Below are 19,953 nucleotides of genomic sequence, written 5' to 3'. Positions count from 1 at the left end.
GTGTGTGACTATGGATTTTGGAAACCGTGACTCTTCAATGCGACCACACAGGCCTAGGCCCAGGGCTGAATAATGGTGTAAATCTCGGCGGTCATGCCATGGCATGGCTTTCTCAAATGAGTCAAAGGCCATGTCGATGATTGATCCGCAAGTCCGGTCTTTTCGAGCTGCTAGTGCTAGCGATGTCGTCGGCTCAGACGTGCCTGGATCCTCCTCGCTTTGCGGCGAACCACGACAGCGCGGACACGTGCAGCTGCAACAGCTTTCCCATGGCTCTTATTATGTACACAGACAGTTCACTCGAAAGCGGCTGAGCCAGAGGCAGAGGCAGAGGCAACGCAATCGCAGCCCTAGGCCTGGGTGCTGGGCCAGGATAGCACAATCATATACTTGAACACATTCTGCACAGCTTAGCGACCCGAATTTTCTGCATCTCTCTTTCAATGGGCGGATTCGAACATAATAAACACACGATCAGTTTCGTTTGCCGCAGAACACGAGGTTTGGGTAAACGCTCCATAGTCGTACTCCAGGTCTTGAATCTCTCCCAAAAGCCCCTCTTTAGGCTCTTACTGCTGCCGAGGGCAAGCTTCTAGCTTGCCTCTTCGGAGACAAGGACGTCTGGCACAAGTCTGGGGGAGATACCCTGTTTATCATTTTGTATCAGCGAGTGTTTGGACTGTGACGGCTCGCCCTGTCGCATGTCGCATGGTGTTTGCCGCTCACGCTCTCTGAACTCGATCCTATGCTACGTGTTATTGGTGAACGAATGTTGCGCATCCGTGCTCGGTGAAGGTAAGCTGAATGGTTAGGCGGCCGATCATGGCATGGGCATGACGGGGTCTGCTGTCGTTGATGACAGAAATTCTTCGTAAAACATAGTAATATTCACTAACAGCTAAACGATCATTGGTTCCGTAAAAATCATGCACCTCTCCTGACTGGTCCCAAATGGAGTACCGGTATCATCACAGACCACATAGACACGGTCAGCTGTTCCCATAAGCATGTCGCAGTCTGGCAATCATCAGCCAGAGCAGGAAACAACCATGCAAATAACATTACATGGGTCACAGCAGTGATGTTGCGCAATAGGTATGTGTGTATGTAATGGGCCATGTGGGCAGTGCTCAAGAGTCTGTGCCTCCCCCCATTCAGTCAACCCAAGTGCTGTCCTGTCTGGCCAACACCATGGTTGTCTGCATGCAGTGACTGAGCATCCAGGCAGGCTCAGAAAGTCCAGAGACATAATGTGGCAGAGCAGAAAGCTGCATGGGCGGATATTTGGCATCATGTATAATCGCATTGCTGCCACCACAATGACAGCCTGTACAGTGTAAGCACTATTGAAGGGGGAACGATGGACAAAACACCTAATTTTCAGCCACAGAGGGTCGCTTTGCAGTTAGACAACTGTGCTGGCTATACTGTGGCATGCGTGGACTGTGCCCGTAGAAGTCGACTATGTCCTAAGCTCTGTCTATTATAACATTGAGCATTCTCTGCAGCTCGGGGGATCAATGACACTGTGTAGGCTGCATGCATCCATGTTTACCCGGCACAGGTAACATGATGGCAGCCAGTCACGGACATTCTCCAACCCCCAAGTATTTCGCTGGCTGTAAGGACACGCCCACTTCTATACAAGCAATACAACACTCACACCACAATGACACAATCAAGTCCTTTTCTGCCGTTACTCAGAGTTTCGTGTAAAGAAGCACTCATCAGACAGCATGGTGTATTACAGGCTCTGTGCACTGAACATAGAACACTATACGCAGCCTGAGGATCTTAGACAACCGTCTACACAAGCAACGTACATCAGGGCTATCCTCTACTCAGATCTGTATCTTTGTACGGTTTTAACAAACTATCTTCCACCATGGTTCCTTGCCACTCACAACCAACAACATCGACTCTGCCGCCTTGTATGCTACATGAACATCTTTCACCCAGCAGCCAATGCAAACTGTACAGGGTACTTCCATTCCATGTCTCTATTGTATGACGCAGCAGCAGCAGCGGCAAAGTATTGCCAGTCGGGCTTGGACAATTTCCATGCCATTTCACACTAGAATACAGGTCTACCCTCGTTAATACGACTTCGATTATAAGAAAAACCTCATTAGTATTCAATGGTCCAAAATTCCCTGACACCATAAATTCGGACATTCAATTCCGCATAGTAGATAATACTCGCTAAAAGACAAACATGTTGAAACCCCCGGGGTTGTCTACTTACGAGGCTAGACCTGTATTCGGAAAGCCAGGTGTAAGGCCTCCAACAACTGGATGTTTTGTGTTGTGTTCATATACTTCTCTTGCAATAGTCATGTAAAAGCTAAAAGTAAAAATAAAATGTTCACGGTTTGCGTGAGACTCGGCTGTAAGCCGAGTTTTCCGCATCCGCCGTGGGAACGCCACCACCCTCTAGGATCAAAGGCGTAGCTGCAGCGCCTAAACGTAAAGCTAAGATTCATGATAAATCAAGTATGACTGTTCAGTGGCAATATGCTTCCAATTCCAGTCTGTTCACATTCATATTCCTGTCTGTTCACATTCATATTCCTGGAATTGACTTTCATAAAGAGTAGTTGGAACATTGTTTTTAAAGTGTGGTATTGAAGAGGGCAATCCGTGTTCAAAATGTATCTCCTTAGCCCCCCGTCCACCTCTGAGATGTGTCCTTTCTATGTTCAGCACTGGGCGTTACAGTGATGTGTCTATTAAATATGTGCATGTGCTTCCAAAAGTGTCCTTCCTATAAATGTCTTTCCAACATGACCTTTGATTGTGCTCTTCCAACATGCATCCTTCCAACATGTGTCCTTCCTACGTGGCATTGTGTCCTTTCCAGATGTGTGTAATTTCATTTGTACTACAAGTACCGTTATGCTCTCCAAATGATAACTTTTACTTCAAAATACTCCAGACAGGAATTTGGTTAATTCCTATCCTCCACTTTACCATGCACTAACATTGGGGCAGCTAAACGGCAGGTCGTAGAATGTCAGCACCACTTGTCAGGACTGTGCCAACAGTCCTACATGCTGGTTCAGTTTCGAACAGCTATGGATAATTATTTACTTGTTAGGCTCTGGTCTTCGTATGTAAACGATTAACCGACGCACAACTTTAAACTACATGATTGTATTCATAGTGTTTTTTTATTACACTGTTCTATGACACAGGAAGGACATCCGCACTTCACTATCCGGCCAGTCTGTTTTCTGCAACTTTACTCAAGCAGGCACGTCCTCGCGACTAATGATATGGAAACATTACCGCCACGCACAGCCAGACGTAGGCCGCAGTCACTCCATGGCCATGCCAGCGGTCAGTATCGTGAACGTACCAATTCTGATCCCAGACTGGTGATGCAAACAAGCCCTCACAAGGATCCGTTCACCGTGCACCAACGAGGGTCATGCCGGCGAGTCCATAATGTAAGTTTATAAGCCATGTACCTTCCCTCAGTAAACTTCAGCTGGAAATCTTCCTGAGTCCCTTGATTGTGATCTTGTTAAATGGTCACTGCAAGAATACTACTTTTGACCATGCAACGGATCTCCAGGTTTTTCTGTTCTGATGCAGCACCAATGGCACATGTATTTTTCATTGCATTTGTCGGGAGCACACAAGAGCACTCCCACTAGCCACACAGGAGTACTCCTTTGAATTCTAACAGCTACCCACTACTCAATAAATCTGATTCCTGCTTGGTCGAAAAGCTCTGTTGGTACACCATGAAAATTTGCACAGAAAAATTGTGAAATAAGCTTCTTGAGACCAAAATGCAATCACAATTAGGAAAAACAAAGTTCAGTCTCCTCACAAGCAACGTTTTTTGATAAACTCCGCCTGATGAGACAGTACATGGGTGGTAAAATTTCGAATATGTTGTTTATCAGTAGCCTGAATATTTGTTCTTTCCCTAAGCGTGATCCGGGAATGCATGCAATGTACCATTATCGTTTTCAGAGTGAAGAACCTCCGCTTGTTTCCAGCAGTCCTGTTCCACCGCCGAGAAGTGCTGTGTCTCTCAGCAGCACAGATTTGGACAAGACGAATGGCGTTGGCCCGATGAATCATCCAGTGTCAACACAGAAGGTGTGTGCTAGAAGGAGTGATGATCGAGTTCTAGGTGCTCTACATACATGCAATGCTAATCACTTGTGCTATTGCTCACCTCTTTATCAGTCCAGGACTTCAAAGAGATACCCGGTGCCATATTTTTATGGGACTCTGAGTGCAGGCCTGTTCATGGGTCAAGTAACTCGTTAGTTGACAGATAACTACATGCAGCCTAGCCTAGTTCTCTTCACTGTCAAGTGATGTGCTTGGCCTGGCCAGAATGGTCAGAGTGCAGCATGCTGACTCCAATGTGGGTTATTTGTGCATTCCGTGTTTTTGTTAGCAGGCCACCCTGGATACACCTGCACACCGCATGACCCGATCTGCCAGCTATGGACATCAGCCACGGTCACACAGTCGAGAGGAGCCCCGCCATGAGCCAGTAGTTCATCGACAACCGCATCACAGTGCTGGAAATGTACGTATACATGTACACCTTTAGCAGGGAACGTGTACCCAGTTGGTTAGAAATCCTGGAGCAGACACTGTACTGCCCTGTGTACACAACTCTGTGCTGTGCTCATTACGACACTAGTCAGGGTTCTAGCCAGGTCAAAGTAGTGGGGAAGGGTGGGGGGGGGGGGAGGGCAGGGAGAACAGCTACCCAGTAACCATTTTTTTCCATTTTCAAGATACATGTAATTGTCTGGCAATGCGAAATGCAATGTACGGGGCAAACACCTGACTTCACCCCAGACAAATGTGCCTTTATGAACCCTGTAGTACTGGCTATCGACTGCATTTTCATTGAATGGCATGAAAACACAAAAACGGAAAAAGGAGTAGGGGGGCGGCACTTTTTCACAGGGGGGCACAAACAGAGTAGGGGATGGGGCACTGCCCCCCCCCCCCCCTACCCTTTGGCTAGAACCCTAATAGTTCTGCATGTTCTAGGATGGCCGGCTCTCAAACATAGAATTATTTAGAGAGTGGCCATAGTGTTGGTCTTCTTGTATTGATGCGCCTTGATCCACAGAGGGTGGTAGCGTTCCTACGGATGCGAAAAGCTCGGCCTCTAGCCGAGTCACACGCGAACCGTGAATTTTTTGTGTGTTGATCTTCACCGCAGGTGATTGTATCTTCTCGCATGACCAGGTCGATCAGTATGAGTAGTGGTCCAAGCTCACGGCTATCGGGTCAGGACATGAACCGCTACGGCACTATGCCGGCCGCGGTGGACACAAGACCACCGTACGGTTCCGGGGATTCGGACCTGCTCGATGAAGCCGATCCTGGGGCATATTTGGACTTTCAACCTGACGCTGATGTGAGTACGCCTGCGGAGCAAGTCTGAGTAGTGAATACCGTATTTTCCGCAGCAGAAGCCGCACTTTCAATACATACAATTCACCAAAAAATTATGGGTGCGTCTTATACTCCAAAGATCAAATTAACGGTAATAAATAGGGTAGATGTCTGTGTTTCGTGGCAACAAAAGGGGGGGGGGTGCGGCTTATACCCCGGAAACTACGGTACTAGTATATAAAGTAAAGACCATCAACCTCTGTCTTACACTTTTATAACTGCATCTCTGCCATGCTCAAAAGCCTTCATCCTACTCTTTCTCTTCTCCCACCCCTTTCTTTTTCCGTTTCTTCCCCTCTCTCTGTCTGTCCCTCCATCCATTTTGCCGCTGGATACTTCAGCGGTGGCAACCGGAATCCGACCTCTGTTTCTTTGTTTAATGTACAAGCTAAATGAATCATAGCAAGGGGTATAACAGCTTCATGCGCCTGGAATGCCAGCAAAGCATGAAGATCACTTTCTGGCACTCATTTTCTGATTTTGCATATGACTCTGTACCACTACGAGCCTGTGTACCACAGTACTGCGAACCTCTCCATATCGTTTCTAGTGTAAATGAACTGATACGGCATGGATACAGTACAAACGTTCAGGTTTATATGCATGCACTGTCCATGCTTTGAGGCTGGTGTTGTCGCGTGCCGTGGGAGTGCACCACTGCCGGGGTTGGAGTATACCACTGTAGTTATAATCTTAAAGGGGAAGTGCATCGATTTTTTTCAAGTAGGGTTCAGATGAAGGACAATTTTATATCGGTTCGAATTGCATATCTCTCGCTGACATACGATAAGCCAAACTCGCCAAATCGCCAATTGTATTATATACGTTGCCATAGCGACCAGCGCAGTGATGACGTACGATCGGCTTAGCTACACCAGGGAAGGGCGATCACTACGAGAATGTGGTCATTTTCAATTGTCTTATTGTATTCACGATGTGAAAGAAGTGCTGCGTTCAATGCTGTCAGTGCCGTGAACTGTTTATCGGCCTTCTCCTGCATTTCCCGCGCCTCAGCTTTCTCCTGTGGGTGTCACGTCCCAGTACACAACGGAGAGGGGTACTACTTGGCGATTTGGCAAGTTTGGCTTCTCGTATGCAAGCGAGAGATATGCCATTCGAACCGATATCAAATTGTCTTTCATCTGAGCTCTACTTGAAAAATTGATGCACTTTCCCTTTAACAAAAGTAGACTTTGGGGTTAGTCTCCAGGATATTCTGGATGTCTTCAAGCGACATAGAGCACTTTCCAATTTTACATGATGCTGCTGATGTTGTTAATTGCAGAAAATGTCCAGTACAGGCAGCATAAACCGTAAGCCAAGTTCAACCAGCTCGGGCTGCAGCTCCAGCCCGCGGATGTTGAATCGCGACGGGTCCTATCCCGGACTGGTGGCACCCAGACCAGAGCCAAGACAGCACCATCTCAGCTCAATAGACTCGGGCGTGGTGGATGCACCTTGGGTTAGTACTGAGTTAGTCACATTATTGTAACTCTTGTGCTTTTTAACCTCTCTCCATACAAAGTGAAATCAACACCTTACAGCAAACTAAGCTCCGCTATGTTGATGAGAACTCAGGTCGACCCATGCATGTTGGAATGTCCATATTGGGAGTCTCAAGCTGCATAGACTGTGGCTATGGCAAGGCATTTGCAAATATTCCTTGTTCCAGAAGGATACTACACACTAGCACTAGCCATATAGTGAGCAACATTAGAGTTGTAGAATCAGTTATTATACATTGCTAAATGAATAGAAATGAAAAATCCATACAATGAATAGGTTGCCGTCAACAACAGCTGCAAATCAGGTTGAACTCATCACCTACATCAGAATCCCTGGTTATTGTGACCTGATCTGGGATGCGAAAACAAGTCAGCAACGCGTTCTCTACTCAGTCTTTCTTGTACTCATTCTGTACTGGTTTCACGAGTGGCTGATCTCTCTATTGTCTGTGTTCATCCATTTTATATAGCATCAAGGACATAGTCAGAGACTAGCCACGGGCTCAGGCAGCTCCCAGCCTCTGCCCGACACAAAGCTGAGTCAGAACCTGGATGAGGAGGATGAGGATTGCGAGGACGCGTTTGACCTCGCTCCAAATGCGGTCTTCTCGCCACGCCCCGGCAACAAGCCAGTGCCGAGCACCGCGACCAGACAGACATTTGAAAACGGTGGACGTCCTCACTACAGACCTCTGGACTCGGACCCAAGCAGTGGCAGCACTCGCAATCCGGCGTACGTGAGTGCCAGAGGGATCACGATGGATAATTCAGAACGACGAGGTCTCGCCCGACCAGTCACCGCCGGTGTCATTCTGCAGGACTCGTCGACGCAAATCAGCAGAGATTCCAAGTACAGCAACCCAAAGGAATGGGCTAACGAATGTTTACAGGATTTTGATGATGAAGAAAAGGAAGAAGAGGCGGAAGAGGTGAAGGAAGCGTTGGGAGCTGAATGGCATGAAGAAGGGAGAGGTCACACATCACCAGCTTGGGATGACGGCAGACCAAGTCTTTTACATGATGAAGGTAAGCATGCTGCTTCTTATGTACTCCTCCTATCCTAGTGTGTTTTTAGTCCGCCTACCTGTACTTAGTAATTCATACTCTCGGCGATGTTGAATTAGTAATAATTGCCATAAGTGATGCTTCCTTCTAGTACTGCAGAAACGGGTAATTTTAGCGACGTAAAAACCCTAGCGAATTTAGCGATCGACTCATTTTCGCTAAAGTTTCAAGTCGCTAATCCGTTGAGCCATAGTAGTGCACCGGTGATCCGTGAGTAAAATCGCTGAAAATCGCTAAAATAAAACGTCGCTAACTGGTTGACAATGGGAAAACGCTAAAATTAATAGTCGCTAAAAATTACCCGTTCCACAGCACCTGTGTTAGTTCCTCTACGTGAACGCACTCATTGTATCATATCTAAGAAACTCCGTCCTGGGTCACTCCACACCTATTCTGTTTTGATATTGCCCTAAAATGAATGGCTCTGCCATTCCCTCCCTTGCATAGTCATTTGATACCAGCGCTGGTCTATGAACCTCATGTTGAAGACAGAACAAGGTTCCCTGCCCAAAGAAGAAAAACCCTGTTCTGCCTTCTGTGCCTTAATAAGAAAGCTCTAGCCATTGTGGTATTTCGTACTGTGTGAACAGATAAAGTAGTCTCTACTGAGTATGCACCTTATGTATAGTACATACGAGGTTCAGGGCTTTTCTGGGTAGAAGAAGTCTATGAGACATACAGTAGTGTCTGCCTCATGTAGAAGCCTGTCTTGAATACAAGCCTGATTTTCAAGACACACTGTGGGCACATGAGCCTGGTTTTAATGTTGACACACATAGAATACCTGGTTTGCATAGAATCCTGGTTTGCATAGTATCCTGTTGTGAATAGAAGCCTAGCCCTGACATCTGCTTCTACAGGAATAAGCCCGGCTTTGATATGCGACATTACAGTAAGCAATGGCTGTCGGCGTTGTGTTTTGTTTTGTATTGTTTGTGTATTTACTGGGGCATTCCCAACAGACCCTAAGGTCTTCTTACAGGGTGCCCAAGGTGAATGTATGTATTCTTCTCTGCCCGTCTCAGATTCCGGCCAATCACCAAGGGAGCATTTGATTCTGGAGTTCATTCGTTCAGAGGAGGAATACGCACACGACTTGCAACGCTGTGTTAATGAGTACTTAGAGCCACTTGAATCCACAGTAAGGTTGCAATGTGTGTAGCTATTCTTGAAATTTAGGCTTTGTCCGGACAGCAGCTCCGTTTAGCCAGCCAGTTGACATGGTCCAGTGTAACATTCTGGATTAGTCACAGCTCTGCGAAACAGTACCTCTCAGTGTACTGTCCACGTACACATATGCGCTGTTGCATCCCTTGGCCACCTGAGACGTTCATGATAGTAGAACATTGTGTTATGTCATGCATAATATAGGATGTGCCGTTTCCCGCGAGGACGTGAAAAGGACTTGGCGGTTGTTAGTTCCCGTGCATGAGTTGAGTTAAGTCAGGGTTTTGTTGATTTGTATCACGTAGGAATAAGGAATGCCACACTCCAGGATTATAATGCTAGCCAGCTAATGCAAATTCAAATGTAGTAACCACTAAAACAACTTAAGCCATGCCTCCCTACGCTTTGCGAGAACATTCTGGCCGAAGTCTTAAGATTCCGAGATTGTGCCACGCCAAACATGTCGACCCAATGTATAACAACCCCAACACTACTGCACGGGTGTGAGATCATGCGTAACTGCCATGTACATGTACGTGAAGAGACATGGGAGGCAATAATCATCGCACAAAGCTGCTAGATCTTCACAGCAGGCGTAAAGTCATTGTTCAGAAGCTCTCTAGTCCATTCCACCAGTGGATACATATGGGTTAGAGACAACAAGTGAGAGGAGTTCAATATAATTATAAACCATGGAGTGATAACACCAGGTACAACCGTTAAACCTTCATTCACTATAATGTCATGGAGAAACACAGAGGATAGAAATGGCAGAAGTTTCTAGACATCACCCATTTCCTTGCTCTGTCTCATGTTCTTACATGTGTGTATGCTTTTGTGCATGCTTTTTTTCAGGAATTTGTTATGACGGAGATTCTCTTCGGCAATATTGAGAACCTTCTCGAAGTTGCGCAAACGCTGCTGAGGCAACTGCGGAGGAGTACGCAGCATGGCACAGGTGAGGACTGGTGTATTGGCAACTGCTTCACGGACATGCACCGGAACCTTGCCATCGCTTACCAGATGTACTGCAGCAACTACAGCGAGGCCTGCAAACTACTGTGTGAGGTGAGGGTGCCCTTCAAGAGCCGCATTAGCTACTGCGAGGAATTTTCTTGTGTGCCATTGTGTTTGTAAAACAAGTATGGCCAACTCGGTATCCAGCAGCATACATGTACATCGACATACCCAGTAGTGCACAGTAAGGTCTTAAACACAGCTGTTGTTTCTACAGTATTATCTCTAATATAAGCACAGTCTCCAATAATAGCACATCTCCAATAATGGAACACCTTGGGGCGGCATTCAAAAAACAAAGTGCTCAGTCCCCATTATAAGCACACTGTGTAAATTCATTATCTGTACCGGCGAAAAAAACCCTGACATGTGTGTGTCATACATGAATTTGGCATGGCAACATCAGTGTCTGCTCCAGCGCCGGGTGAGCCGGGTAATTCACCCGGTTGGGCGGCGCTTGGACCCGGTTGAAAATATAGTACCGGGTCACCTGTGACCCGGTTGGTACTTTACACTTTCGAACTTTGAAAGAACTGACCACATGGCTTGTATGTGTCAGATACTTCTTCTTCTTTCGTACTTTTATAATTCCTGTCCTGAGTGTCCTCTCTTTTCTAAATGCGGCTTATCCATTCGCCTTTATATCATTGGGCCTAGTTCCCGTTTATTGTCCGAATTAAAATAAACCAACCAACCGGTTAAAGCATGTGACTCGGCTGGTGAGACAGCGCCAGGTACATGTGTACCCGGCTCCGACCCGGTTGAAATGGTTGCACCAGGTACACGTGCACCCGGCTGTCCTACAATCCTAGAGCAGACACTGAACATGCCTCTGAAATGAGGTTGAAATAATAATGGAACAGTCTCCAATAAAGGAACGTCTCCATTAATAGCACGGGGCGGAGGTACATTGAAAAAATAAAGGACCCTGCTTATATTAGAGATAATACGGTATGCAAGCCTGTATTTGCACGAAAGCAAGGCCTGGGTTTGAGATAGACATTTTCAAAAGAAATCTTTCTCCTATTGATTGTTGGGTCGGTTAAATTAGCTTACTGTAAAAGCAGAAATTTTCGGTGGTGTTTATTTTCGATGCAGGCAGGCATAGTGTGATGGTCTAAGATCATAATTGAGAAACAGAGGGTACCAGGTTCAATCCCTGCTTGGAAGCGGAAGGATTTTTTCCAGCCGTGCTGCGACCCACAGTTAATTGGGAACTCGTGGCCTGGCACGAAGAAAACATGGATGCAGTGAATGGGATTTTCGGTCTTTGACCACTTGCTGGTGAGCTGATCTACTCACCTCCCACCGCTTTAGGAGCTGCATCTGCGCCTTGATCCTTGAAGGGTGGTGGCGTTCCTACGGATGCGGAAAGCCCGGCTTCCAGCCGAGTCTCACGCGAACCGTGAATTTTTATATTTTTTATATTTTCGGTGGTGTTTATTTTCGGTAACTTTGGTTAATGGCAATAAATAAGATAAATTGTGCACTCATAACAACAGCAAAAATGAAGAAAGTCAAGTTCCATAACGTTTTCTTGTGACTGTCATCAGTGGAACGCTGTCACATAAAAATGTAATAACTAAAACACACACTTATATACATGTAGCTAATATGGTTTCAGGTAGAAATACAGCAGCTAACAAGTACAAAAAGCGAAGTTTGCACCTTTGCAATGTGTGAATATAGTGTATGTGAGAAAGGTAGTGGCAGATGAATGTGATACTGTGTGAATGAATGTAATGGTGCGTGTGTATTACTTGAAGAGTGTGAGTGATACAACATTTTCTTTCTGTTTACATAGCACAGGGTCACGAGTACGAATATACACAGCTTCCTACACCTGCAATTGCTTGAAGAAACGTGCGCAACGAATAACACTAAACCAGGAATCGTCAAACACCTTACGACATTCTGGACTGGACACCAAATGCTTGTACACTGCAGACTTCCTCTTGTCAACATCAAACTCCTCCTCATCACTACTCTCATCCTCCACCTCCATTCCAATGCCGCCGTCCATCCCATCGCACTCGTATTCGTCGTCATCAGTCTCCATCTCCTCGCGACACCGCTTCCCTCTCCTTGATTCGTTCTGTGCCGTGCCTGTGCTTCCTCCTGCGTCTCCTTGCCTTGTGTTCTCCACTTGTCTCAGTCGTGCCTCTGCTAGTCTCTTGCTTCTCCTCGGTTCTGCTCTGTTTTCAAGTTGTTCGCCTTCCGCTCTTACCGTTGTAGCAACATGGTTTGTCGAGGAGCGACCGTCCGGCGGCCTCCCTTGCCGTGGTCCGGTTTCCGAGGGGGGAACCAGATTAGTCTGCTCGTTCTCCATGGAAGTAGTCGGTGTTTCTGTTTCCGAATTGTGAGCCGTGCTAGGTGTAGAAATAGGCAGCGGATGTTTTCGTGGTCTCCCACGCTTCGGCCTGCTTAACCTGGCAGCCTGGGACAACAATGATAATGGGACGTGCTGCTTGATGCGTTCGAACAAGTGTTGAAGCGTCCTGCCAACATACCGACTACCACATTGTCGGCATTCAAATTGATAAATGAGATGGCTCAAATGGTGGGTTGGCAGGACGTCCTTCAACACTGTGAACGAACGCACCGTTGTAAAGACAGTAACTACATTCACTGCATAGTATGTCTTTTGCACGATCGATTTTCTTCAAGTAATACACACGCACCATTACATTCATTCACACAGTATCACATTCATCTGCCACTACCTTTCTCACATACACTATATTCACACATTGCAAAGGTGCAAACTTCGCTTTTTGTACTTGTTAGCTGCTGTATTTCTACCTGAAACCATATTAGCTACATGTATATAAGTGTGTGTTTTAGTTATTACATTTTTATGTGACGGCGTTCCACTGATGACAGTCACAAGAAAACGTTATGGAACTTGACTTTCTTCATTTTTGCTGTTGTTATGAGTGCACAATTTATCTTATTTATTGCCATTTTACGACTATTGTCTCCTCGTCGATTGTTTAAAAACTTTGGTTCCGGCAATTTTTACTGATAATAAAATTCAGCGAAATTTTCGGCACTACCGGTACTGTGTACACGTAGCACTAGTACACTTACCTAGAAAATGGGTTTTACCGAAAATTTCCCTCCACTGAACCGCCGATTTTGGAGAACACTGAAAATATTACTGAAGTACACCACCGAAAATTTCTGCTTTTACAGTACTCTGTAACAGTACCTTCAGGAGGTATTCTTGGCTGTTCACTGGCCTTTTGTCATGCTTCAGCTGCACTTCAATCCAGACTTTCATGACGCATTGCTGAGGCTGAATGATGAACAAAGTGATGATGGCAGAAGACAGCAGCACCAGCATCAGCGGAGTGCAAGAGACCTGCGGAGAAGCTTGGCACTGCCCACGCTCCATTTGCTGATGTACCCGATGAAGTTGCAAGAACTGTATGAGGTTAGAGTGAAAGGAGACAGAGTTCTTGTGTGTAATATCAGCTGCAACATTTTAAATTATGTTTAAAATCACGATTTGCTGTTGAACAATGTTCTTAGAGAAATCAAGCTTATACTTGCAAGACAAAGTACAAATTTCAAGCTCTTTACCGTCAAGAATTTCAATAACCAGTTTCATGCTTTCCCATCAAGTGAATTACTAGTAACCAGAACCAATGACACATTTCCTATTGCCCCTTCCTTTTGAAAGCCATTTAAAAAATGGCAAATTAAATGTGTGTGGGTGTACCCATGGCTAGAAGGTGAGAACATGTTCCCTACACGTTTATGATACACTTACCGAGTGGATCACACTGGTGGCACACGGTTGACGGCAACCTAAATGCTTAGTAAAAGTGGATAATAAAATGTACGCATTGCTAATTAGTCGACGTGGAGACAACAATATCTAAAAATAGAAATAAAGTTAACAAATTCTGCCGTCATTGCCACACAACAACGAAGTCATGATTTTTTCCCAAAATCGATTTTCATGTCACATTCATCACTGGATTGCCATAGCTGAAAGCCATCCATGCAAGAAAATGATGTTTCAAGTATACATTCGAAAATGTGTTACGACAATCCACTGATGAATGTACACATTGTCATTTATCTTTGTCTGCTTCATGATGTGTGCTTTCAGTTCACACCCAAGACTCACCCAGATCGCAGGGTGCTGAGGGAAGCCATTGTGTTCCTCGAGGACATGTCCTTTGTAATAACAAGCATCAAGAGAAGGAAGGCACTGCGTAAGTTCGGTAGAAGTAGAAGTTTGTGCTGCAGGGCATGGCAATATTCATTGTGTCCATTGGCATGCAGTGCAACTGTTTTAGTACACACCCCGAGTCATAAGACATCATCAACATAAAAGACGGTATCGTATTTTCCCCATAAAACGTGCATGTCTCCAATACTAGTTTACTGCACGTCTCCAATTATTGCAGTACATGCTCAGTGTGGATCAAAAATATAAAAGGACACGTCTCTCATAGTAGTACAGGCAGACCTCGCTTAACCGCACATATCTGTTTTCCACAAAAATATCCGGATAGGCGAGGGAACCGGATAACTGAAAACACATACTGTATATGCATGTGGCATGTCAAAAGCAGTGACATCGTACATACATGTACATGTGGACTAGACGGGTCCTTTGCAGTACAACTAGCGTGCACAGTATGTAAAACAAGCGAGAAAAATGACAAGTGCATGCAACTGAGTGCTGTCCGCATGCACCCAGCAGGTCAAGGACCTCATTTGCTTGCACAACTCCCTGATTCTAGCTTCTGCAAGCCACATGCAACCGGATACGACGAAGCTTTTTGTACACATTTTTACCAGTTTGTACACAAAATCATGCACCGGTATGCGGATCGCGAGGTCCGGTTATGTTGTATGCATAACATATGCTGCACATCGGTAACCAGCGATTTTCTTCCGGATGGCGAGGGATCCGGATAAACGAGGGCCGGATAAGCGAGGTCTGACTGTACAGGCCGGAATGATGTGATGGGCATTACTGGGGTACAGGGACTAGGGTCCACTGTACTTCGTTCTTCTTACCCGTTCATCATCATTGTGTCTTTGTACACTGATTTTTATCATGATTGGACTTATGTACAGCCTTACAGCATCAATATCACGAGTTATTTGCGACCCAACCCAGGCAATCAACCTTTCCAGAAACAATAAAAGTGGACGTCTCCAATACTAGTATGGTCTCCTAAGTATAGTAGTGCAGGTCTGACCACCTTTGACAAATTAAAAGTACTGTGCATTTATTGGGGAAAATACGGTATGTCAGGATTAGAAGTATGGCTAATAATACTACGAAGTAAGTGCACTCTCCTACTGCCCATGTGTGTGCGTCTTATCAGAGATCCACTGTGCTTTCTATACAATAGCATTAGATCATCAGAAGCACATTGGTTTGACCTCCACCATATGTTCTAAAAAGCCAGTAAAAAGATTACATTGTTTGGCTTTGCATTTAGACCAAGTAAAATTGTTGAATGTTCATCACCCCGAATTATTCGTCCTCCCAGCCAGTTGGTTATACATTTTTAGCGCCTGTATATGTGCTGAATGTATACAATCTACGATGTACTGTAAATATACAAATTCTCGGCAGCTATTTAATTTCGGCTATATTCGGCACCGACCCAAAACACCTAAATTAAAACGCCGATGACATTTTTCACAGCATCTGTCGCACTATACCATGCCCTCTACCCCACGCCGAAAATAAATCGCCGCCGAAATGTCAAAAATCGTGAAGTGCCGAAATTTTGCAGCGCCGAAATTTTGTATATTTACAGTATGCTTTCAGTATTGCACTGCCCGGCCTGCACTCATGACCTCTACTCAGCATAGCTGGAGATCTTCGAAGGCAAAGTGCACAGATTGAATAAACCATAGGCGCTGTGGGCTTGAAAAAGTAAACCTGATTTGCCAGAATGATTTCTTTGTTTGTCCGAAGTAACAAATTGTTTCTTGTCACTTTCACCACATCCTCAGGAGTGTTTTGCGCTGAAATGCTATTCATGGCTGACAACTTGGCGGCATAACATCGATTTATCTCATTCAGCACCAAAACGGCTTCAAAAGGGGAACTTCGGACTGAAGAGAGAAAAGTGACATATCTGGGGTTGTGAGCAGCCACTCTACAACTGCCAAAAAATGAATCCTCCCGTCCGGCCCGAACTCTCGGGAAAATCTGACGCTAGACAACTTATGCCGGTTTATTTTATATGACCTATTCTATATCATTCACGCCGGAACTGCTGCTGCATAGCCTCAAGTCTAAAGACTTAGCAACTTCACGCCTGCACCTGACTCGTGCGCTATGATTCCCCTCAGTACTTCTCACCTTGCTCGCCCTTATGTTCAGGCTGCCCGTTTTGGAGCCATCAGTTGCCTGATGATCGTAGTAATACGTGAAAGTCAGAGTTGCGACACAGCTTCCAATCTCTCTCTGGTGTATTATACATGCCCTTAACTTAACAGAGGGTACCAGGTTCAAGTCCTGCTTGGAAGTGGAAGGATTTTTCCAGCCGTGCTGCGACCCACAGGTAATTGGGAACTCGTGCCCTGGCACGAGGGAAACATGGATGCAGTGAATGGGATTTTCGGTCTTTGACCACTTTGTGGTGGGTCTCATCTACTCACCTCCCACCGCTTAGGAGCTGCATCTGCGCCTTGATCCAAGAGGGTGGCGGCGTTCCCGCGGATGCGGAAAACTGGGCCTTTGGCCGAGTCTCAAGCGAACCGTGAAAATTTAAAAATTTAACTCAGGTATGGTGTAACTCAATGGCAGCAAGTGTGAGGTGGGTGAGGTAAATGAGTGTTGCTTTTAAGCAACACGTCTCCTTCCCAACATAAAATTAATCATGGGGCAAGGAACGAGAGAAATATAATTACGATGTTAATGTTAAATGGCAATAAATAAGATGTTAATGTTACGAGTTGTATTCTATATTTTGCACTCTGCAGTAGAGGTGCGAAGTTTGACAGTTTCTCGACTAATCTTTCTGCACCTATTTTTTGTTTTTTCTCTTTTCCCTGTGCAGGTGATGGGGACGATGTCGGAGTGGACAGTGTATGCTCTAAAGAATTCGTGAGTGAAATAATTATGAATTTAGAAGTAAATTCAACTCAGATGGTGAGCTAGATGTCAGGTCTCCGAATGTCTCAGTACTCCTTGTCAGTTTTGTGCCATTTCGTCGCACTCGCTGACGGCATAAGATCTGGTTACGTTGGTGGACAGTTAGTCATAACTCGTAACATTTTTTCCTTCTTCTTTTTCACCATAATTTAGAAGTAGTGACTTCGGCGATATTAGTGGACAAAATTGTTTGTTCCTACATGGAGCTCACACTTCCCGCTGCCTGTTTTTCAGCGGCTTGAGGAAAGAGTGATGCTTTCATGCAGGTTACCGAGTGGGAGGCTTGAAGGACTCCTCGTGTGCTCTGGATGGCGACCATGAGTCAGTCGAGTGTCAGTTTGGCAGGAACCTTGTACCCAGCATGTGTTTGATCAATTCTTCCACCGCCACCGGATTTTCCATGCTTGGCTCTGGGTATTTTTCTCCATTAGCGTTGCTATGGTTGCTCTAACTAGCATGTATGCACTAGCAGTCTGCTGGACACTCTGCAGCTGGAAGCATATTCCAGATAAGCAAGGGTGAACAAGATTGCATCCTAACCAATGCACTGAATGCCATATCACCTGGTCTCATCCATATGTGTGTGTGTATGTGTTTGTGTATATTTGTGTGTGTGCACGCGTGCATGTGTGTATGTGCGTGTGTGTGTCTGTGTGTGCATGCGTGCATGTGTGCATGCATGCATGTGTGTATGTGTGCACGCGTGCATGCACGTGTGTGAGTGTGCATGCATGTGTATGTGCATGTGTGTATGTGTGTTCCACTATCCCTGCCTAGGAGCGGGTACTGGATAACTATGTAGCATCACTGAGCAGCCCACCGACTGACAAGACACCCGCCGGATCTCAGCGTTCATCCACTATAGGACGGCAGGCTAGCCAGCATGCATTCAGCTCTCCACAGAGAGGGTAGGCACGAAGTAATAGGTGTATTTTTTCAGTTTCACATGGTTTCCTTGCTGCTTACAGGTTTGAGATATTCAGTCTAATGAGTTCACGTTGAGGAAGAAAACAATACTGTCTTCCAATTGAGAAAGGATTAGTGCTTGCAAGCTTCCATCCTGATGATGAAAACAGACGAATTCGCGTGACATTGGACCAGCGATCATTGCGCTGTCTATACGACGCATTGCTAGTTGTAATTTGACAGTTGTAATTTACCTGAAGCTACCAGTAGCTTTTCTCTTCCTTCAGAATGCATTTTGTCAATTTATTCTCCTGTTCAATACAGGCTTTCCGATGTGAGGGAGGAGAGACTGAAGGGCATGGAGAATGATGTTCCACCTCCGACAGCACCCCGCATCACGGGCGGCGACCGGTTCCCACCACTGCCCGTGCGCCAAGAACGCCCAATGTTTGCAGACGACGGCGTTGAAGAAGTGGAGCCGGAGATGCATGAAGACCCATCTGCATGGTTCAACTAGATGTGCTACGATCTAAGAAGGACAAGTAGACTGAGTTGAGGATGGCGTGGTGACTTGTATTCTCTGTGAGCTGTATGCTACTAAGCTGTATACTGTAAATTTACAAAATTTCGGCCCTGCAAAATTTCAGCACTTGAGGATTTGTGACATTTCGGCGGCGATTTATTTTCGGCATGGGGTAGAGGGCATGGTATAGTGCGACAGATGCTGGGAAAAATTTCATCGGCGTTTTAATTTAGGCGTTTTGGGTCGGTGCCGAATATAGCCGAAATTAAATAGCTGCCGAAAATTTGTATATTTACAGTATTTGTCCACGCCGGCCTTCACTTTTTGTAAACGTGTGAAAGTGAACGTGCAAGCAAGTTTCACAATTCACACTGTTTACTTTGAAGTACTTCAGTAGATGTAATGCTTCTTGTAATGCAGGCAGTTTGGGCGCACAAAGCCAATCACATTTTTCACTCTAAAACTTTTCATGTGAGTGGTATTTTAGAGTTTATTTTTATTTTTTATTTCTTGCCTTATCTCCCAGGTAGATACTGCTGACTTGATCAACTGCATCTTCAGAATATTAACTCTATCTAAACCTTGCATTTCTAGCCCACACGCTCAGGCTATACATTTGAACGGCTGTGACCTGGAGTGCAATGGCTACACTATTGTGAACAGAAAAGTTACATTTACTTCAGTAGGCTAGGATTTGTAGATAATATTCACTGGTTTGAGGGGAAGACGCAACAAGTGCTCGTTAATCTGCTATTGTTGTGTTTATTGTTTTTCTTCTATAAAAAGCTATTTACATTGCTTGCGCTGCTATCGCTGCTGCTTTTTTGCCATTTTGCTTAAATACAGGTTTCACTCACTGTGTTTTGATGGGAGATGCTAACGGAGGCGTTCATTGTTATTCTTACATGTACATAGAAAGGAAAAGGACATATGGAAACGAGTTTAAAAGAGTAACTCTCCACCACTGTAACTAGATATTATACAGTCAGAAAGTGCAACAACTAGGCACAAAACTGACAGAGTACTGAGACATTCGACGTCCTGACACCTAACTTGTTAGCTTCAACACATCTCCGTAGCGCTAACCGACAGCCTTCCAACTTGGAAGGTTCAAGGTTATGGAAAGACCAAACAGGGGAAGGCAAGCGCAACGAAAACGAGCACAAGCTACAGTCCCAACGGAACAA

The 19,953-nt window shown here is 45.4% G+C and overlaps 1 protein-coding gene across 2 annotated transcripts; it reads left to right on the top strand.

The window, feature by feature from the left end:
* Positions 1-336: 336 nt before the first annotated feature.
* On the top strand, positions 337-19,627 carry LOC135822898 (uncharacterized; the record flags this gene model as incomplete). 2 transcript variants are annotated; one of them, XM_065335736.1, is given in 14 exon segments in its annotated part: positions 337-795; positions 3,195-3,449; positions 3,985-4,113; positions 4,424-4,555; positions 5,207-5,404; positions 6,728-6,904; positions 7,418-7,973; positions 9,038-9,153; positions 10,035-10,247; positions 13,456-13,632; positions 14,317-14,422; positions 17,243-17,289; positions 18,115-18,245; positions 18,568-19,627. In XM_065335736.1, coding segments are annotated over 13 exon segments (2,349 nt in total). In that variant the 3' UTR covers positions 18,761-19,627.
* Between the last annotated feature and the right edge of the window lie 326 nt (positions 19,628-19,953).

Source organism: Sycon ciliatum, chromosome 8, assembly GCF_964019385.1.
Source record: "Sycon ciliatum chromosome 8, ocSycCili1.1, whole genome shotgun sequence".
In the NCBI taxonomy this organism is placed as follows: Eukaryota; Metazoa; Porifera; class Calcarea; order Leucosolenida; family Sycettidae; genus Sycon; species Sycon ciliatum.
Note: the sequence above shows the minus strand (reverse complement) of the source record. Positions and strands in the feature narration are given on the sequence as shown.